The sequence below is a fragment of the Lytechinus variegatus genome, chromosome 10, assembly GCF_018143015.1.
Source record: "Lytechinus variegatus isolate NC3 chromosome 10, Lvar_3.0, whole genome shotgun sequence".
Lineage (NCBI taxonomy): Eukaryota > Metazoa > Echinodermata > Echinoidea > Temnopleuroida > Toxopneustidae > Lytechinus > Lytechinus variegatus.
In genome coordinates, this window is record NC_054749.1 from 1,390,989 (window position 1) to 1,409,002 (window position 18,014).

The 18,014-nt window shown below is 34.6% G+C and overlaps 2 protein-coding genes across 4 annotated transcripts in view; one reads left to right on the forward strand and one right to left on the reverse strand.

The window, feature by feature from the left end:
• Positions 1-1,877: 1,877 nt before the first annotated feature.
• Positions 1,878-8,532, reverse strand: LOC121422813. 2 transcript variants are annotated; one of them, XM_041618018.1, is made up of 6 exons: positions 8,366-8,532; positions 7,512-7,737; positions 6,688-7,077; positions 5,671-5,769; positions 4,481-4,602; positions 1,878-3,975 (listed from the first exon to the last, which is right to left on the reverse strand). In XM_041618018.1, exons 2-6 carry the CDS (start codon positions 7,732-7,734, stop codon positions 3,808-3,810), a joined length of 1,002 nt encoding a protein of 333 aa, XP_041473952.1. In that variant the 5' UTR covers positions 7,735-7,737; positions 8,366-8,532; the 3' UTR covers positions 1,878-3,807. The 2 variants fall into 2 exon arrangements, with proteins under 2 accessions (XP_041473952.1, XP_041473953.1); XM_041618019.1 differs by lacking the exon at positions 8,366-8,532 and adding an exon at positions 8,095-8,291.
• A 228-nt stretch (positions 8,533-8,760) lies between these two features.
• Positions 8,761-18,014, forward strand: part of LOC121422360 (DNA polymerase delta subunit 2-like) — a 32,957-nt gene continuing 23,703 nt past the window's right edge. The window contains exons 1-4 of one of the 2 annotated variants that reach the window (XM_041617351.1): positions 8,761-8,859; positions 10,825-11,018; positions 14,975-15,096; positions 16,517-16,640. In XM_041617351.1, coding sequence (XP_041473285.1) covers positions 10,829-11,018; positions 14,975-15,096; positions 16,517-16,640 — 436 coding nt within the window. In that variant the 5' untranslated portion in view covers positions 8,761-8,859; positions 10,825-10,828. The remainder of the gene's footprint in view (positions 8,860-10,824; positions 11,019-14,974; positions 15,097-16,516; positions 16,641-18,014) is intronic. The other variant, XM_041617350.1, reaches the window with a different exon arrangement.

Below are 18,014 nucleotides of genomic sequence, written 5' to 3' on the forward strand. Positions count from 1 at the left end.
CTTTCAGATTAACGAACATCGAGGTATAGGCAATTTACGTGTTTCGGAATTACGAAGTGTAACCGTTTACTCGTACCTCCAAGTATGCTACGATTGTAAATCATCATCTCTTGTTTTATGAAAGAGTGATATTTTGGTTCCATAATAAAGTTGAGTTTAATTTTGTGATGTCAATTAACAGAAGCATATAATTATTGTATACATTGTATAATATTCTTCTATAATAGTAGCTCTGAATTTTATAGATATTGTGCTGACTTAAGAGTGGCATTTCTATTAACCATTTTTACTGTCATAAATACTATTATCATTTTATTACAATTATTACTTCCATTATATTCATAACACATACAAGATTTTACAGTTCTAAATTGTTAAATCAAATGAAGATCAATTGACACTTGTGAATCAATTCATTGCTACTATTACTAATTACTTAAACAATGGCTTAGACACTTTAACTTTATTAGCAAAGTTTTCTGACATAAACCTGAATAAGATTAAACATTCTCACAATAAATACATGTACTTGTACCACAAATGAACTGTTTACTGCATGTAAATATATCAACATAATGTTTTCCTTCTAAACATACTTGGCATAATTTATGATCTTCAGCGATTCACAAATTTGGCCCCCCAAAAAGAAGAGAATGACAAAATTTGAGGAATTACTAAAGATATTACTGTCCAAATAATGCATACACAAATGAAAAGAAAAAGTCAACAGGCAAGAAGTTAATATTGCATTTTTATGTAGCTTACATTAAAATGTTGAATCGGCATTTTGATTAAATATCTTTGCACTTTATATATGTCAGCAATATTAGCAATACTTAATATTAACTCAAAGTCATTCTAACTGCATTTTGTATTCCGATATTAAATAAATACATTCCCTTAAAAAATTAGATTGCCTCAAAAAGTTTATTTTTGGTTATATATTTGGGTTAAGTTGAAATGAAACAATTCCTTAATTCTGAAGCAAGGTACATGTAATCAAATATTTGATTGAACACATATAGACTTTTACTTCAGTACTTAACTTTCAACCTGCATATTTTACATAATTTTTTTTACAACTCATATTTCTAAGACAACTTGCCCCTGATAAAAACAGGATATCTTTAACAGTATGAACAATACTATGGCATTTCAACTGTATGTTTGTTTGTGTGTGTGTGGGGAGGGGTAAGCTAACTCTTAAATTAAACCAATAACAAGCCATGGAATATGACATCTGCACACTGCAGATTGGAACAAAATTCATACATTATGACAAACTTATTTGGGGCAATTGTGCTTTTAGTTGTGCGACTCCAAACCTTTGGAATAAAATGCCTGAGGAAATATTAAAGAAAGACTCCATTATTATTGTTTTTATCAAATTCTTGTTCATTACTTTTAAAGGTTCAATTCAAAAGCTTTTGATTAGTTATTTAAGACTGTTTGGTAGGTTTATACAGTCACAATATAAGGAGCTCCGTAACATGTATATTACACCCCAAAAATGTATCAAATTTCTAATCAAACCATACATGAGCAGTATAATCATTACTCAACTCAGTACATAAGCTTAGATCACTTAAAGTGATTGGTTAACATTGGTTTGACTTTTAAAAAATCTGAGCTAGAAGTTCACACTTGTCACCTGTGTCTGTGATATGTTCCAAAAATGAAGCCCAGAAAAAATTGCGTTCAAAAATGATTATTTAGTGCTTCAAAAATTGAAATACAGTGACCGGAAACACCATCTTAATTTCATCCCATACACTTATGTGTACTATTTAGATGTCTATAAGACGCCTATTTACAAAATTAGGGTTTGCCTTTTAGTTTTAGCTTTTTATTCTCAATAATGGTTGTTTTCAGGGTTAATTAGTTCTAATACATGCACTTGTACACATGTTTCATCTTGGTTTGAGAATTTTTTAAATCGGCTGCTCACAAAGTTATACAATACCTTTAAGACCAATGGTGATAGTAAATTTCTCCCACCAATTATCAGTCTCTCTAATTAATGCAATATGATGCAGTATAACCAAAATATATAACATGCAATTACCTGTGTACAAACGTCATCACATTAAAATGTGATTTTACATGTATTTTAATTGTATATATATATTTACAAATTTTTTACAAAAATATCTCATGACACAAAAAAATTGAATTCGTTTAGACATAAACATATACAAATATATGTAGGTAGAAATGGTGAAATGTTGTGCATGTGTGCATATTTGGAATGACCGATCATTTACACATCATTGACATATATCTTAATGAGGAAACATTACAGGAAAAGAGAGAGGAAATATATTACATGTGAGAAGAGAGATATATGAATAATGAAATAAGATAATAAAAGAATAATCAGATTTTTTTTCTAAAAATACAAATATTGAGTGCAAATAGTATCTATTTCAGTTGGTCACTAATATCTAATTCTGGAATACAAATAATGGCACCATTTTGTATGTATTCAAGATAAAAAACATGAAAATTGTACCAAAGATCTACACGAGGTCAGACTATATAGCACAAGATTATTACAATTCATTTATAACTACATGTACATGTATGAAAGAGGACTAATAAAGGTTTCGATATCAGTATCGTGTCAATATAATATACATTTTTGGCAGCATTTAGTAGGTCATGAATAAAATAGATTTTAAAATTTAGTAGAGAAAGTGTTTGAAAGGTATTTATTATAAGTGTGTAACGGTATCCAAATAATGCAAGTGAAATATTTCTGCAACAATTCTGGTTACATAACATTGAAACCATATGGTCATATATGTATGTTCATTTAGAATTTATATATGACATTGATATTTTTAATCAATTTAGCATCAGTTGTATAATGATAGCAACCTCTCATCTAGCACAGAAAGATTGGGACAAAGATCTTTCGATGCTAATAGGCCTATCTTGGATTTCTACCATGATCATTCTCTTCCTGAAAATGCAGTTAATAAGTGCCGGCCAAGACGATACTTCCAATTTTGAGATGACTAGTACAAAACGAGTATATGAAAACTAACTGTTCCACCAGAAGCAGCAACATGTGTGCTCAAGATGTCACATTTTCAATGTCACTGGTGTGCAAGTATCTTATCACCAACCTCTTCTCCAGGGTCGAGCAGCTAGCTACTTGTACATGTAGGTTGATGTATATCAAATATGTGACTAGTATCTCCATAGCTCGGTGCACATTTACATTTACATGCCAAAAAATGTATGTACTTCATAGGACCAGGTAATAATTTTCCTGGTAAAGCATCGCAATTCGCTCTACATTTTTGAAAGACTGCTATGCATAAAGCATTTTGTACAGCATATTACTCAGTTGAGAGCTTTTCTTTTATGATTAAAAATGCTATTCAAATCTGTAAACTCGAATTATTCCCTGTAGAACTGTATTTCAGAATCAACCTCTTTCCCATGATGCTGCTGTGTTGCATGCTTGAAATACTTTCAACGTCATTGGGTTGTATTTTACATTGTAGAAGCAACCTCGTTACCGGATGAATGTGCATGTGCTCAAAATGATAGTTTCAAATTCTTGGGTTGAAATTTAACCTCTTTGCTAGGGTATAGCTAGTAGAAAGAGCTCCAGATACTTCAATGTAGAACCATCCTCATCCCCAAGATATAGCTATGCACTTCAGATTCCAGATGTTACTTTCAAAGTCATCAGGTTGCATTTAGTAGCCAACCTTTTCACCCTGATGTAGGTGCATACTCATAATGAATGTCATTGGATTGAAATTTAAAACCAACCTCATCACCAGAAAGTAGCTACGTGCTCAAGGTGATGCTTTCAATATCATTAGCCTGTATCTTGGCGTCGACCTCCGCTCCAGCGGCTCGAAATGAGATTTCAGCATCATACGACACACTGACCTGGGCACAAGTGGCATTCCATAACCAACCTTCTCCTCCACGCTTGTAGATCGTCACTGCCACCTAAACAAATGAATCCAAAGTAATTTCAGAGTCATTCGACACTAATTGCACAAATATTCATTTGAAAGATGAAGTGGTTTCTTTCAAGACAAGAAACATACTAAATATCTAAAGGAACTCCAGAACATATGATTTGGCCAGAAAAATGAATTAAAATTCCTTGCAAACTAACCGAATACTTCATTCATTCAAAATCATACATAAATAATGAACAAGACAAAGGTACCACATTTAATAGATCAAATTTAATATATAAAAAATAATACAGAGAACTATTCATTGAATTACAAAATACAATAGTAGTAGCCCAGAACATTGTAATTAGTCAAGCATGAACACTCAAACATGAACTGCACATATGCAATATAAATGATAAAATAGATAATAAATCATATCTGAAAAATAACAAGAAAAATAAATTAATAGGTGTGATATGATTGATAAAATGCAAGTTAATTACTGATGACTGTATAAATTAAAAGTATTGATAAAACGGATATTTTACCTGAGGAGTGAATCCCATGACTGCCCAAAGAGATCCAAGGACTGAGCTACGCTGATGTTTGAACTCCATCCGAGATGCTGTCTTCCTATTCAGAATGAGGTCTTTATTTCCCTTGTAGTCACCTAATTAATGAATAACAATTATAATGCAATAAGTTTGGGTTTGGGTGGTCCTTTTCAGGACCAACACTTGCCCAAGAGAGATACGTGGTGTACCGTGAAACCTACTGCACTATTCTTCTTTGCCATGGAAACTTTCAGAAGTAACAAGAGCAAACTTCCTGAACAATCAAGTTTGGGTGGCGTTTTTCAGGATCAAGCATGATCCCACAAAAGACCAGGGGGTGTTTCATATAGCTGTTCGTAAGTTAAGAGCGACTTTAAGAACGACTGGTGATCCTTTCTTGTGGTAAATGGTATATACATTGGCGATGTTTAAGCGCGTAAGAAAGGTTCACCAGTCGTTCTTAAACTTAAAGTCACTCTTATCCTACAAACAACTTTATGAAACGGCCCCCGGGGCTCCACTGGATAAAAGTTACTATTATGGTAACTTCGTCATCCAGTTGTAACTACCATGGTAACGCCGATCAACAGCCAATCAAAATCAAGGATTCCATGCCAGTTACCATTGGACAGCAAAGTTTCCATAATGGTATTTATGCAACAGGCCCAGGAAACCTCTACATTACAATGATGCACATATAGCGATGATCAAAGTTCTAAAATCGATAAGAATACTTATGAAATTGACCATAAGAAAAAAAAAGACATCTTGGCCAGTTGATACATTCTCTATAAAGGACGATCAAATATGACAAAATAATATTCAAATAAAGAAGGCTTTACTTAGAATCAGCATTTAGTAAAGAGATATTAACAATTTTATTCATCACAATCAAATTAGTTTCAGCCTTTGTTTTATTTGCTGATCATCAATGTATTTACCGTAAATGACCTCAAATTGTGAACTTCATTATGAAGGTAGTATTGACCTTTAGAAGGAAGAAAAAAGTAGTTAACTTCTCTCACAAGATGATACAATTAGATAGGTTCAGTTGGATTATCTTATCAGTAAATAATTCAGTGAATTATTACTTTCATGGTATCTTGTATTCACGAATTCAATTCAATATTCAAGAGCAGAGTACAGAGTGAAAATAATATTACTTCATCCATTGAATTGCTCACCGATTATTTGTTTTCCACCATGTAAATGCACTATGTCCCAAGTTCCTATTTGGTTTAACGCATGCCTGGCCGATTCCATAGCGCTGTATGATAACTGACCTAAAACAAAGAGAAAAAGATAAATACTGTACTTTAGATCCAGGATATGTTTAATCTAAAGTGACCTTAATAGGCCTGTTGATAAATAATGCTGGTCAAATCATTGTTTCGAATAAACAGAACTAAGTTCAAGTGTTGTGGATTTTAGAAGTATAAAAACAATCTGAAAATAAAGAGATCAGTGACTTTTACAAAATGGGTGATATTGATGTAATTGTATACCATACCCAATCAGACTCAGAAGCAAAGAAGGTCTATCTTTATTTCACTGCATCTCAAGAAGGGAAATTAACTTGACATAAAGAAAATTAAAGAAATCAGAACTTATTGAAATAGTTTGTATACATTTACATTTTGAACAAAGCCTATCCATTTGGTACTATAGATACATGCTTACATATTTGTCTAAAAATCCCAATACATGTACTGTCTACTCTCTACTCTCTAGGTTAAAGATATAATATGACCAACCCCAGATTTTTTTTTTTTTTTGGGGGGGGGTACAAAAGAGGCATATGCCCCCTTTTTGTGTATTTTTTACTTCTTTGTAAGGGAGGTACAAGAGAGGCATATGCCTCATCACCCCCTTTTGAGTATTTTTAATTATTATTATTTTTTTGTTGGGGGGGAGAACAAGAGGCATAAGCCATATTTTCACCCTTTTGAGGATTTTCATTTCCTTTTTTTTCTTCTTTTTTTTTGGGGGGAGGGGGTGCACAAAAGAGGCATATGCCCATATTCCCCCCTTTTGAGGATTTTTGAAATTTTCTCCTTTTTATTGGGGGGGGGAGTGCCTCTGATGGTGTTGACCTTTGACCACATTTCTCTTCTTTTTTTTAAATTTATCCTCAAAGAATCCTTGCCAAGGTAAATCTTGATTCCAGCCCTAATATATGCAATTTAGATGGAATTATATACCTGTGATAAAAGAAGGGACAATAGACCCGGCCACCTTGCCTGAGTAGCTCGACTTCAGCGAATCCAGGAACAACGGGTACCTATCGGGGGTCACGATCTCATTCTCTTTCCACAACGAATTATCCAACTCCGATTTGGGATTCATCAAAACTACCCTGGAGAAGAAGAATTTCTCTGCCAGACAGGCTTCATTCCTCAGCAGATGGTTCCTGATTAACTGAGTCTTAGATTTGAGTTCTTGGAGGATATTAGTGTGTGATTCATCGTAGGTTACACTTGACTGAGTGTTAGAGTCTTTGATGTTTTTTTGTCGGACCCATGATTTGCCGTTTTTGCTCAATGATATCTTCCCAGACCAGTTTTTTACCTCAATGCAGTAGATTCCATACTCTGTCAAAAAGAAAGAATAAACATGCAATAAATTTGAAAATATCTCTTTCATCTGCCAATGTAGTACTAAATCAAACAATTTCTTTTAAAAACTCAATTATTCATTTATTTCATTATATCTTTATTCATCTTTGTTTCATCTTTTATTTCATATCATTTGAAAGAATTTTATCATTCTTAATTATTATTATCTTTAATATTTCCATTCTTTCTTTTTAAGGGGGGGGGATTCACCTTTAATTTGCAAGGAGCAACCCTTCAGAGATTATATCTGCACATAATCAAATAATGCTCAAATTTTGTGGAAAAGAAAGAGTAGAAAACCTAAGATTTGTGAAGATGGTGGATGTACATAAAAGTATGATCTCTTGATTAAAACCCCATTGGACAATTTTGAAGTGATAAATAGAAGTACTATTGAAGGAATATTTTACCTGTTAAAATGACAACATCTATTTCATATCGTCTCGTCTGGAATGTATCGGGAACTCTCAGACCTTGGTAGATGCATGAGGACGGCACTCCGGCTTTATGGACAAGGTCTTTGATTAGACTTTCTTCTGCTTGTCTTCCGGCTTTCACCGTTTCATCCTCGTGATGAGAGGCCGGATTACTGGCCTCCTTCGCTTGAACTAAACGGCTGGTGAGATTAAACATGACCTGCAAGAGCATGAAAAGGAAGAAAACAAATAATTAAAGTTAAGCTTTTTTGAGATATTGTAGGAAATGGATAAAGTCCTCCAATAAACAATAGTTTCCCATTTTGGAAATATATTTACATGTAGCCGTTAGGCTACTCGTCTCTGTTGTGTAACCGAGATGTGTAAACCTATTTTAGATCATGAATGAAAAAAAAAATCAACGACAAAATTTATCAATATCATTCTTAAAAATTATTGCTCCAATCAACTAAACCTCGTAGATCTTGAAAATAGCATAAACTACTTATGGAAATTCCTAAATAACAAAGAGAGGTAAGTCATGAAAATCCCTGACTTAATATCAATTAATGTTTACCAAAATATGTTAATAGATATCCTCGTCTGCATGTGTCCAACAATTTTCAGGTTTGTGGAGAATGATAAAATGGAAACACATAAGTCGGAAAATTTACAATGCAACATTACACCAGAAGTGTTGTAATACTTGGCCAACCCGGGGAAAGCCTTTGCAAAAAGACATTGCGAAATGCATTACATTTGCCAATCCTCATCTTCATCATCGACTCAATTCGGGCAGGCAGCTAGCAGCTGCAATCATGTCAAGATAACAAATTTGTTATACTTACGACTCTTAGAACAGAAATTGAAAATGTAGCTCTAATTCGTTTTAAATCATCCCGATCTATCGTATGGTAACGTTTGAAGAGTGCTGTAATGTCTTATTTCAAACCTCTTGGAACAAAGAAAGACAACGATCGCCATCGACCAGCTGCGTGATGTAAACAATGATGACGTAACCACAAGAACAAAACATTATTCAATACTATTGTTAAATTTCAATAGCTTTTCTACTCTATGGAGTCAAATATCATTTTTAGATATATTTAAAATATATAAAGTATATCAAATTATTATTTGAGATTATATGAGTAATAACAATTGATTTTTTAATATTATTTGAAACCATTTTCAAACAACAACTTTTACCAAATTACATGTTGGACGCGGGAAAATCCCTAATTCGCGGAGTTCGCTAGATTAACACGAGTACCGAGTGCGCTCTCAATCCCGGGCTCTGCGTCTGGCATCAATTTTACGAAGCGTGGCTGAGGTAGGGACGGTACGTTAATTAAAAGTAGCGAATATTCAGAAATAATACCATATTTTATGATAAATGATAGCTCATTCCGCTCCGCGATCGAGATTTTTAGGAATGGATAATTTAGCTTGCCTGGCTTCATAAAATCAAAAACACAAACATGAATTTCAGTGAGTGGGACTGTACTAGCATGCAGTGCAGTGGGTGCCCCGATTTCAAGTAGGACCTACGCCACGGTGTTGAAATCTGGTGTTGGTGTTGGGACAACACCAGCTACAACACTGTACTTGAAATCACACTGGTGTTGGGATTGACCTCGGAAAATATGACATATTTCCGGCCGTTTGTGTAACTTGAGCTCTGCCTCTGGTGTTGAATGTCGGTTCCCCTTGACAAGCCGGCCTTGACAAGCCGGCCTTGAATGTCATCTGCTGAACCGAGCATTTGATACAGCTGGTTGACGATCTACGTGCAATTTCCCTATTCCAGAGCTACCAAGTCTCACGCATTATGCATGAGACTCAAGCAGTTTGGACTCTTGTTCATCCCCTCAAATCTCTGTCTCACGCAACTATCACAGCCTATCCCCATATACTATAGGCTACATTGTACACAATGTCTGTGATCTCACTCAGATTTACAGAAAATCTCACGCATAGCTGGTCTTAGACAGCTGGCAGCCGTCTGTTTCGAGGAGTTTTTTAACATTTTTTTTTTTAATTTCTCCTCGTACACAGACGGCTCGCTATCATGCACCCACCATTGATAAGGGGACTTGCAATGCAAAATCCCCCGGTTCCCCCTGTCAGGGCTCTTCAATTTTTGTCTTTAATGAATTAAAATTTTGGGCCAAATCGTGGTTTTGGGAATCACTCGTAGATTTGTGTACGCGCACTTGTGTACAAAGTGAATGGAGGTGGAAATAGGGAACCGTGCGTGTGACTGAATAAAGCGCTGCTGTATGAAGTGAACGGTGGTTCCCAATATCACGACAATGCCAAATTTTGAAAATTAACACGACCAAAATGCAAATTAATATTCCCTCTTGCCATTAATAGCCCAAAAACAGAGAAAAATCAAGTTAAGAGGAACAAAAACAGTGACTTACCTCGGCTGTCGCGCAAATTCACTTCCCCGTTTTATCCGATCTTAAAGGGGAATGAAACCTTTGGAACAAATAAGCTTGTGTGAAAACAGAAAAATCAAAGAAACAGATCAACGAAAGTTTGAGAAAAATCGGACAAATAGTGAGAAAGTTCTGAGCATTTGAATATTGCAATCACAAATGCTATGGAGATCCTCACATTGGCAATGCGACAAGGATGTGTGATGTCACTGATGAACAACTTTCCCTTTGATGGACTATAAAATACCCTCAAAATGTCTCTTTTTGCTTTTTCTTATGATGATACAAACTCTTTATCAATGATGCATTCTTAAAAAATATGTATTACATGCCCTCATGTAGAAAGAACAGTACTGTATGATTTATGGATCAATGTGATAAAAGAGGAAATTCAAGTGAAATACATGTATATACTAAAGTAATTGGGAGAGTTGTTCACAGCTGGTGACATCACATATCTTTGTCGCATTGCCAATTTGCTATCTCCATAGCATTAGTGATTGCTATATTCAAATGCTCATAACTTTCTCACTATTTGTCCGATTTTTGTTGGCTGTTGAGCTTAAAATACCCTGTTAGTTACTTGGATGGCAAAGTTTCTGTTATGCTGTTGGCCAAACAGATGAATGAAGATACTTACCAGTAAATCAATTATCATGAATGATGATTGGTTGATGTAATGAAATGTTTTAAGCACAAGTACTTCAGTTGAGTAGACATTCTTGATTTGTTTGTATCTAGGATTTATTTGAAACATCTATTTTTAAGTAAATCAATCATTAATATATGTAAATCTTAGTGTCTATTAGTCTTACACTCAAAAGACCCATAACCAATATTAGTTTTCTCATGTTTTGCAGGTTTATGATAATAAAGACAGAAATGGCGTCGACCGGACAAGAAACCTTTCAACGTTTGTCTTGCGACTACGAAAATCTGTCTTCTCGATTTATGCTGCAAGATCGGAACTACCAGAGACAGTATGCACATCTTTATTCAGAACGGTTGACTCTTATGAGACCTGCCCTTGAGGAAGCAGCTAGAAGGAAATGGGGTAAATTATTTTTATTAGTAGTATTTGATAATAATAAGAAGAAATATCAAAATAGTATTCTACAAATATATACATTACAAATCATTAATAAACGGCCATGCGTTTTAAGTTGGGCCCGCAAATAGGTGGTATCGTTACATTTGCACGACAAGCACAGAAATAATTAATGGTATAAAACTTGAAATTCATGTGCTACATGGGTATATTTGGTATCATATTAAAGGGAATCTTTATACCAATTACTTAAAAGAAAAAGAAATACTTGAGATTACTTCGTTTACTAGTAATTAGCAATTATGTAACATCAATCGGCCATTTTTGCATGGTGGTAGACGAGGGGAGCATAAATTTTCATTTCATTAAGAAACTAAATGTGTAACATCACAGTACCTAAATATGTAATAGTTTTGGGGCTCACTAGCTTATTCTTCAATCATAAGTGGGTCAAATTTGAACTTTTAAGTTTAAAGGGTACCTAATTAAGCTTATTAGTATAATTAATTGATGTAAAACATGAAATTAACATGATTGAAATTGTGACTGTCTGATGTATAGGAAATGAGGAGTTCTAAAATACAGTTGTGGGTTACACTTTGAATAAAATTTAGAAGCTGCATAAATTTCAAAAAGAATAGCACAGACTAATTAAAGGCTTCAGAGACAAATCAATCTATTTTAATAATTATGACCTCATGGTTTCAATATTGACAGTGTAAACTGATAGTGATAACTTTGTGTCAGAATCTTCAGATTACTATGGTAACATAATAGATATAAATACACCTTTTATGCAATTTTAATTAATGAAAACTTGTTTGTTGCAATAAAGTCCTCATCTGATTCTATTTACTTTTTTCATAATGTTACATCACACTGCTTCTATAAATCAGTAAATGACACATATTTGGCTGGCACAAAAGTGTTCAGAGAATGTTTTTCCAAATTATAAAAAAAAAAAAAAAAACAAACTACCGTAAGTAACGGTGTATTAACCGCACCCGTGTATTAACCGCACCCCCAACTTTGGACTAAAAAAAAAAAAAAAAAAAAATCTTCTCACATTTACATGCATATTTGAGGTACGGAGAAACAAAATCTAAGCTTTTAAGATTTCAAAGTATCCAAAGAGATTACCGGTATGCAGAAATATGCTGTTCTTGATCAATTCATCTACAAATGTTAGAAAGAAAGAACGGTCCCGCCAATATTGGCAACTTACACACTCGCTCACCTCACAGTCACAGTCTACACACACAGCACTGCCATTACATTGCAAAGTACGATACAGTACAAGTCATGCCAGTACATCTTATCAAATTATGATCTGTCTTTCCCAGCGTAGGAGGAAGAAACATTCACATTTCTTGCATCACAATCTCAGAATCACTTTCAGAAATTTGATGTCTTAGCATGAATTTTGGATACGGGATTATAGGAAGGTTTAAGAAACAAAGAAATTGACATTTTTTCCAGTTGTTTTTTACGGCTTCGTGCCGTCTCTCTCGTGCGTGGTTGACATGGTATCTTATGAAAAGCAAACAGGAAAGAAAAAAACAAGCTGGCGCGAAACGAGACTTTGAATAGCGCCAGCTTAAGTCGCACTGTAACCACATTACAACGCATTCTCTAAGGCTAAGCTCACTCAACTCTCGCTCAGCGGTGACAAAATATTACCGAGTATGCTTGGCGTCTCTTTTAAATTAGTCAGGGAACTTCACTACTTTGAATCGAGAATAAAGTCAAAATTAGTGTCATGAAAGTGAGTGCGTTTGTTATGGACACCATTTAAGTAATATTGCAATAATTGCTTCCCATTACCCGCGGCTCATACCCCTCTAAACGACATTGCCTGGGCGGCTACGCCCGGCCACTCGATGTGTTGTGAACTGGCAGACATCGTACATGTACGGGAGGGGTTACGGCGGGCTGGCTCAGACCCGTCACCGTGTATAAACCGCACCCCCGACTTTTGCTTCTACCCCGCCGAGAAAAAGGTGCGGTTAATACACCGTTACTTACGGTACTTGAGAATGAAACTGGTACAAAGATTAAACTAAACAGAGGCAAATATACCCATAGAAATATGTTCTGTGCATTGACATTCAATTGACCCAGTACCAAGAGACCATGTCCTGCAGAATGTTGAGCAAGAGGGTATATTTAAAATATAACACTCTAAAATAACATAAAAAAGTATTTTTGCCAGGTGTCTGGATTTATTTATAACGTGTCAGTTGTTTTTGTTGACACTAATTTTAAATAAGCTTAAGCAGTAATGAGAACTTTTCATTGTGCATTCACATTTTTCCTATATTTACATGTATATGTTAAACCTGACTCTCAGTTGTCAACCTGTGGTCCACCGGTCTTTGAGCCAAGAGGTGACAAATCCCACATTTTGAGTCAAATGAAATCATTTTTTATTCATAATAACCACAGTAAATATATTATAATATACTGGTTAGTGTTTGCAAGTGTATTTATGCAACTAAAGGCAAGACTAATTAATATTTTAGGGGTAAATCAAGCATTGATACATATTTACCCGCAAAAATTGTGATGTGAAATTTGGTCTTAAAAGATGATTGCGCCCAGTTATTTTGGTAGAGTTATCCCCAACAAGTTATATATCACTGGAAAGGTCTCACTCTAAAGAGTTGAAATATGCATGTTATTTCCCTATAGGGTGTAAAGTTTATCTGATTCTCAGATTTATTGGGAAGTATGTTTTTTTCACAGTTTTCCACATATTTTTACCTTTAACTTTTTATGACATTACCCTATGCCTTTTCTGATTGCATTTTTGAATTCCTCAGACAATTTCCTTTCAGAATATATATACTTGTATGGGTAAAGGATGTCAAACATAAGAAATAATACAATTGTATAAAATGGTGCGATTTTCGAGGAAATGGGCCCAACTCAAAACGCATGGCCAAACGTAAAATCATTACATGTAATACTTGTGGGGGTTAATATGAATGCAAAATAGAATAGTTTCACTATTTGTAAAGACTGCAAGTAATTGCAGAAGTTTCAAAATTTGCTTAAAAGATAGTAAACAAGAAAGCGGAAGGGAAGAATTTTTGATGTAAATGAATTGGATTGGATAAATTTGTCTGTAGACATACTTTAATAGCAACATATATGCCTTGAAATTGTAATTTTGCATCAATAGGAATGGAATGAATTTGGGTTTCAGGGGCCACTTGATTCATATCTTTATCTACAACAAATTGCTTGACACATTTGTTAAAATTCAGTTTTCAACAGTAAATTTAGACTGAATACAATTGAAATACAACCGGTCTGTAATTTAGGGTCTTTGTCGACTTTTGTTCACTTACATTTTGTGCGGGATATGTATGTTAATCAGAGCATTATTTTTTTTTCATGAAGTATAAACTGTTCAAACATTGGAATGTACTTCATGTTTGCATGACCCCTCTACCTACAAGAAATGCTGTTTAAAAGTAGAAGAAAGTAGTTGCAACAAACAATTATTTATGAGAAAATCTTTTAAATCAAGGTTACTTGTCACTTTATTATCATAGATCTCGATCAGGTACATTAATACTTATCTTTGTGAAATCATGAAATCTTAGCTGAAAACTGCTAAGTCTATTGAATGCTACAGAAAAGCATATGTGGGACAGTGTATTAATATTGATTGGAAAAATATCTGTCATTTGATGGAATGCTGTGCTTATTTTGCTCATTTCTCAGCAATTACACGTTTTCTTCCGAAGTCATTTAGCACATATTTTTTTTATTCATTCATAGAATGACTTGGGTGGTCATTTTATTGGATTATGTTCGTACTCATTTTGAGATCGTTACCACAACTGGTATTTATCTTTAATGATATAGTAGAATCAGTCAATGGGATATTGTATATTTTGCATTGCTTGTTCTATTATCCGTGATTGATTTGTATGGTTTTTTTTTCTGAACAGGTGAAGACGCTCCTTTATGTCATCTGTATCAGCTGGTTGGTGGTGAGAAACGTATTGTTGTAGGAACACTCTTTAAAAGCATGGAGCTCAAACCAAGCATCCTGAAAGAAATAAGTGAAGATGTAAGTATACTAATGAAAGGACAAGTCCACCACTACAAAACATGGATTTGAATAAAAAGAGAAAAATCCAACAAGCACAATACGGAAAATTTAATCAAAGTCAGATGTAAAATAAGAAAGTTATGACATTTTTAATTTTCGCTTAATTTCACAAAGTAGTTATATGCACATCCCGGTCGGTATGCAAATGAGGGAACTGATGACATCACTCACTATTTCTTTTTTATTTTATTGTATGAAATATTCTAATTTTCTCCTCATTGTCCTTTGAAAAAAAAGTTTTATTTTGGCCTAAACATGTGGAATTACCATTGTTTAACATTTTATGATTCAGTCAAGATGGTCTTTATTGTCAAATCTGTAATAATTGAAATATTGTATAATTAAAGCAATATAAAAACAAAAAAAGTGAGTCAGGGACATCATCGATTCTCTCATTTGTATGTGACTAAATTGTGCATATAACTATTTTGTGAAAAATAAGAGATATATTAAAATGTCATAACTTTCTTATTTTACATCTGATTTTGATGAAATTTTCAGCATTATGCTTGTTTGATTTGTCTCTATTGATTCAAATCAACATTTTCTGAGGTTGGACATGACCTTTAAGCTCTTACCATTCACAAGTCAAAAACAGGATGGTAATGTATGATGAGGATAGTTTCGTTTTCCGCACTTTCCTCCAAAGCTATTCTCATTTTGATATGATACTTTTCCTCAGTGTTTTCCACTGTAACATAGCCTGCATCTATGGAACAGGGGAAAGACGTTTACACACAACGCACTGGCATCAGTCATCTGCCCGAGGTGGACTCAAACCCATGATCTTTGGTTCGACAGGCAGACGATTTACCGACTGAGCCAACATAGCTCTCTTGGATATTATTACCCTGGCTTTAGTGGCATTTCAAGGAATAAATTCCTGCCAGGTACCCATTCATCTCACCTGGGTTGAGTGCAGCACAATGTGGATGAATTTCTTGCTGAAGGAAATTACGACATGGCTGGGATTTGAACCCACGACCCTCTGTTTCAAAGTCAGAAGACTAATCCACTATGCCACAACGCTCCATCCACATTCATTACCTGTGATTGTTGATTGCTCTTTATATCATTTGTAACAGAAATCATACTTTCCCTCTTCCTGAGAAACTTGATTTGTATGATTTATGAGCTATACTGCTCCTGGTGGGTGTTTCATAAAGCTGTTCGTAAGTTAAGAGCGACTTTAAGAACGACTGGTGATCCTTTCTTGTGGTAAATGGTATACACCATTGGCGATGGTTAAGCGCATAAGAAAGGTTCACCAGTCATTCTTAAAGTCGCTCTTATCTTACGAACAGCTTTATGAAACGGCCCCCTGGTTTAAAAGTACGAATCTGTGACAGAATTTTTTTGTTTGCTATTTCAATTTCAGCGTAATCTAACACCCCAGCCTTCGAGAGAAAGGTTCTCCTCCGATTCTGACTTTCTTGTTCTAGAAGATGAACTTCAGAGGGTAGTCCTGACGGGAGATATTGATGCACAGACTGCTATAACAGGTAAAAAAAAACTACGAAGGTCCTCGGTTTATTTTTCAGTTATTTGAAATCAAATCAATATACAGATCATAAATGAGTGAAAATCCTGAATGCATTTTAATGATCAGGATACCCCTGTCTTAAAAGAAAAGACTTGATAAGTGGTATACCCAATACACTATCAAATGTATGTTTTTGGAACCATACAAAATACCACATAAAACTAAAAACTTCAAGTGCAATTATTTCATGTTTTCTATGTTTGGTGCTTGGTTTTTTTTCTTGGCCAGATTATAGAAGTAGAAGTCTAGACTAAGTTCCCCCCAAGTCACAAAATCTTTGTGTTTATATTTATATTCACAGTGCATTTTTAGTTCCAAATAAAGCATTGCAATTATTATTTATGATAAAACCAGTTAATTTTCCTTCTCTACTTTTTGTCTGAAAAGTATTTAAGAATTTAATTTTGAAAATTATCATTTTTTGTCTCACCTGCATAGCAGAGTGAGACTATAGGCGCCGCTTTTCCGACGGCGGCGGCGGCGTCAACATCAAATCTTAACCTGAGGTTAAGTTTTTGAAATGACATCATAACTTAGAAAGTATATGGACCTAGTTCATGAAACTTGGCCATAAGGTTAATCAAGTACTACTGAACATCCTATTAGAGTTTCATGTCACATGACCAAGGTCAAAGGTCATTTAGGGTCAATGAACTTAGGCCATGTTGGGGGAATCAACATCAAAATCTTAACCTGAGGTTAAGTTTTTGAAATGTCATCATAACTTAGAAAATATATGGACCTAGTTCATTAAACTTGGACATAAGGTTAATCAAGTATCACCAAACATCCTGCATGAGTTTCACGTCACATGACCAAGGTCAAAGGTCATTTAGGGTCAATGAACTTTGGCCGATTTGGGGGTATCTTGAATTACAATCAAAACTTTAAAAGTTTATGGATCTGATTCATGAAACTTGGACATAATAGTAATCAAGTATCACTGAACATCCCGTGCAAGTTTCAGGTCACATGATCAAGGTCAAAGGTCATTTAGGGTCAATGAACTTTGGCAGAATTTGGGGTATTTGTTGAATTACCATCATAACTTTGAAAGTATGTTGGTCTAGTTCATAAAACTTGGACATAAGAGTAATCAAGTATCACTGAACATCCTGTGCGCATTTTAGGTCACATGACCAGGGTCAAAGGTCAATGAACTTTGGGGGTATCTGTTGAATTACTATCATAACTTTGCAAGTTTATTGATCTGACTTTTGAAACTTGGACCTAAGTGTAATCAAGTATCATTGAATATCCTGTGCAAGACAGGTCACATGATCAAGGTCAAAGGTCATGTGAGATCAATGAACTTTGGCCGCATTGGGGGTAT

Coding starts and splice junctions, on each gene's coding strand:
- LOC121422813 (XM_041618018.1), bottom strand. CDS start 7,734: ATGTTTAATCTCACCAGCCGTTTAGTTCAAGCGAAGGAGGCCAGTAAT. Junction 7,078..7,511: donor AGATGTTGTCATTTTAACAG/GTAAAATATTCC, acceptor TCTTTTTGACAG/AGTATGGAATCTACTGCATT. Junction 4,603..5,670: donor TGGTGGAAAACAAATAATCG/GTGAGCAATTCA, acceptor TTCATTAATTAG/GTGACTACAAGGGAAATAAA.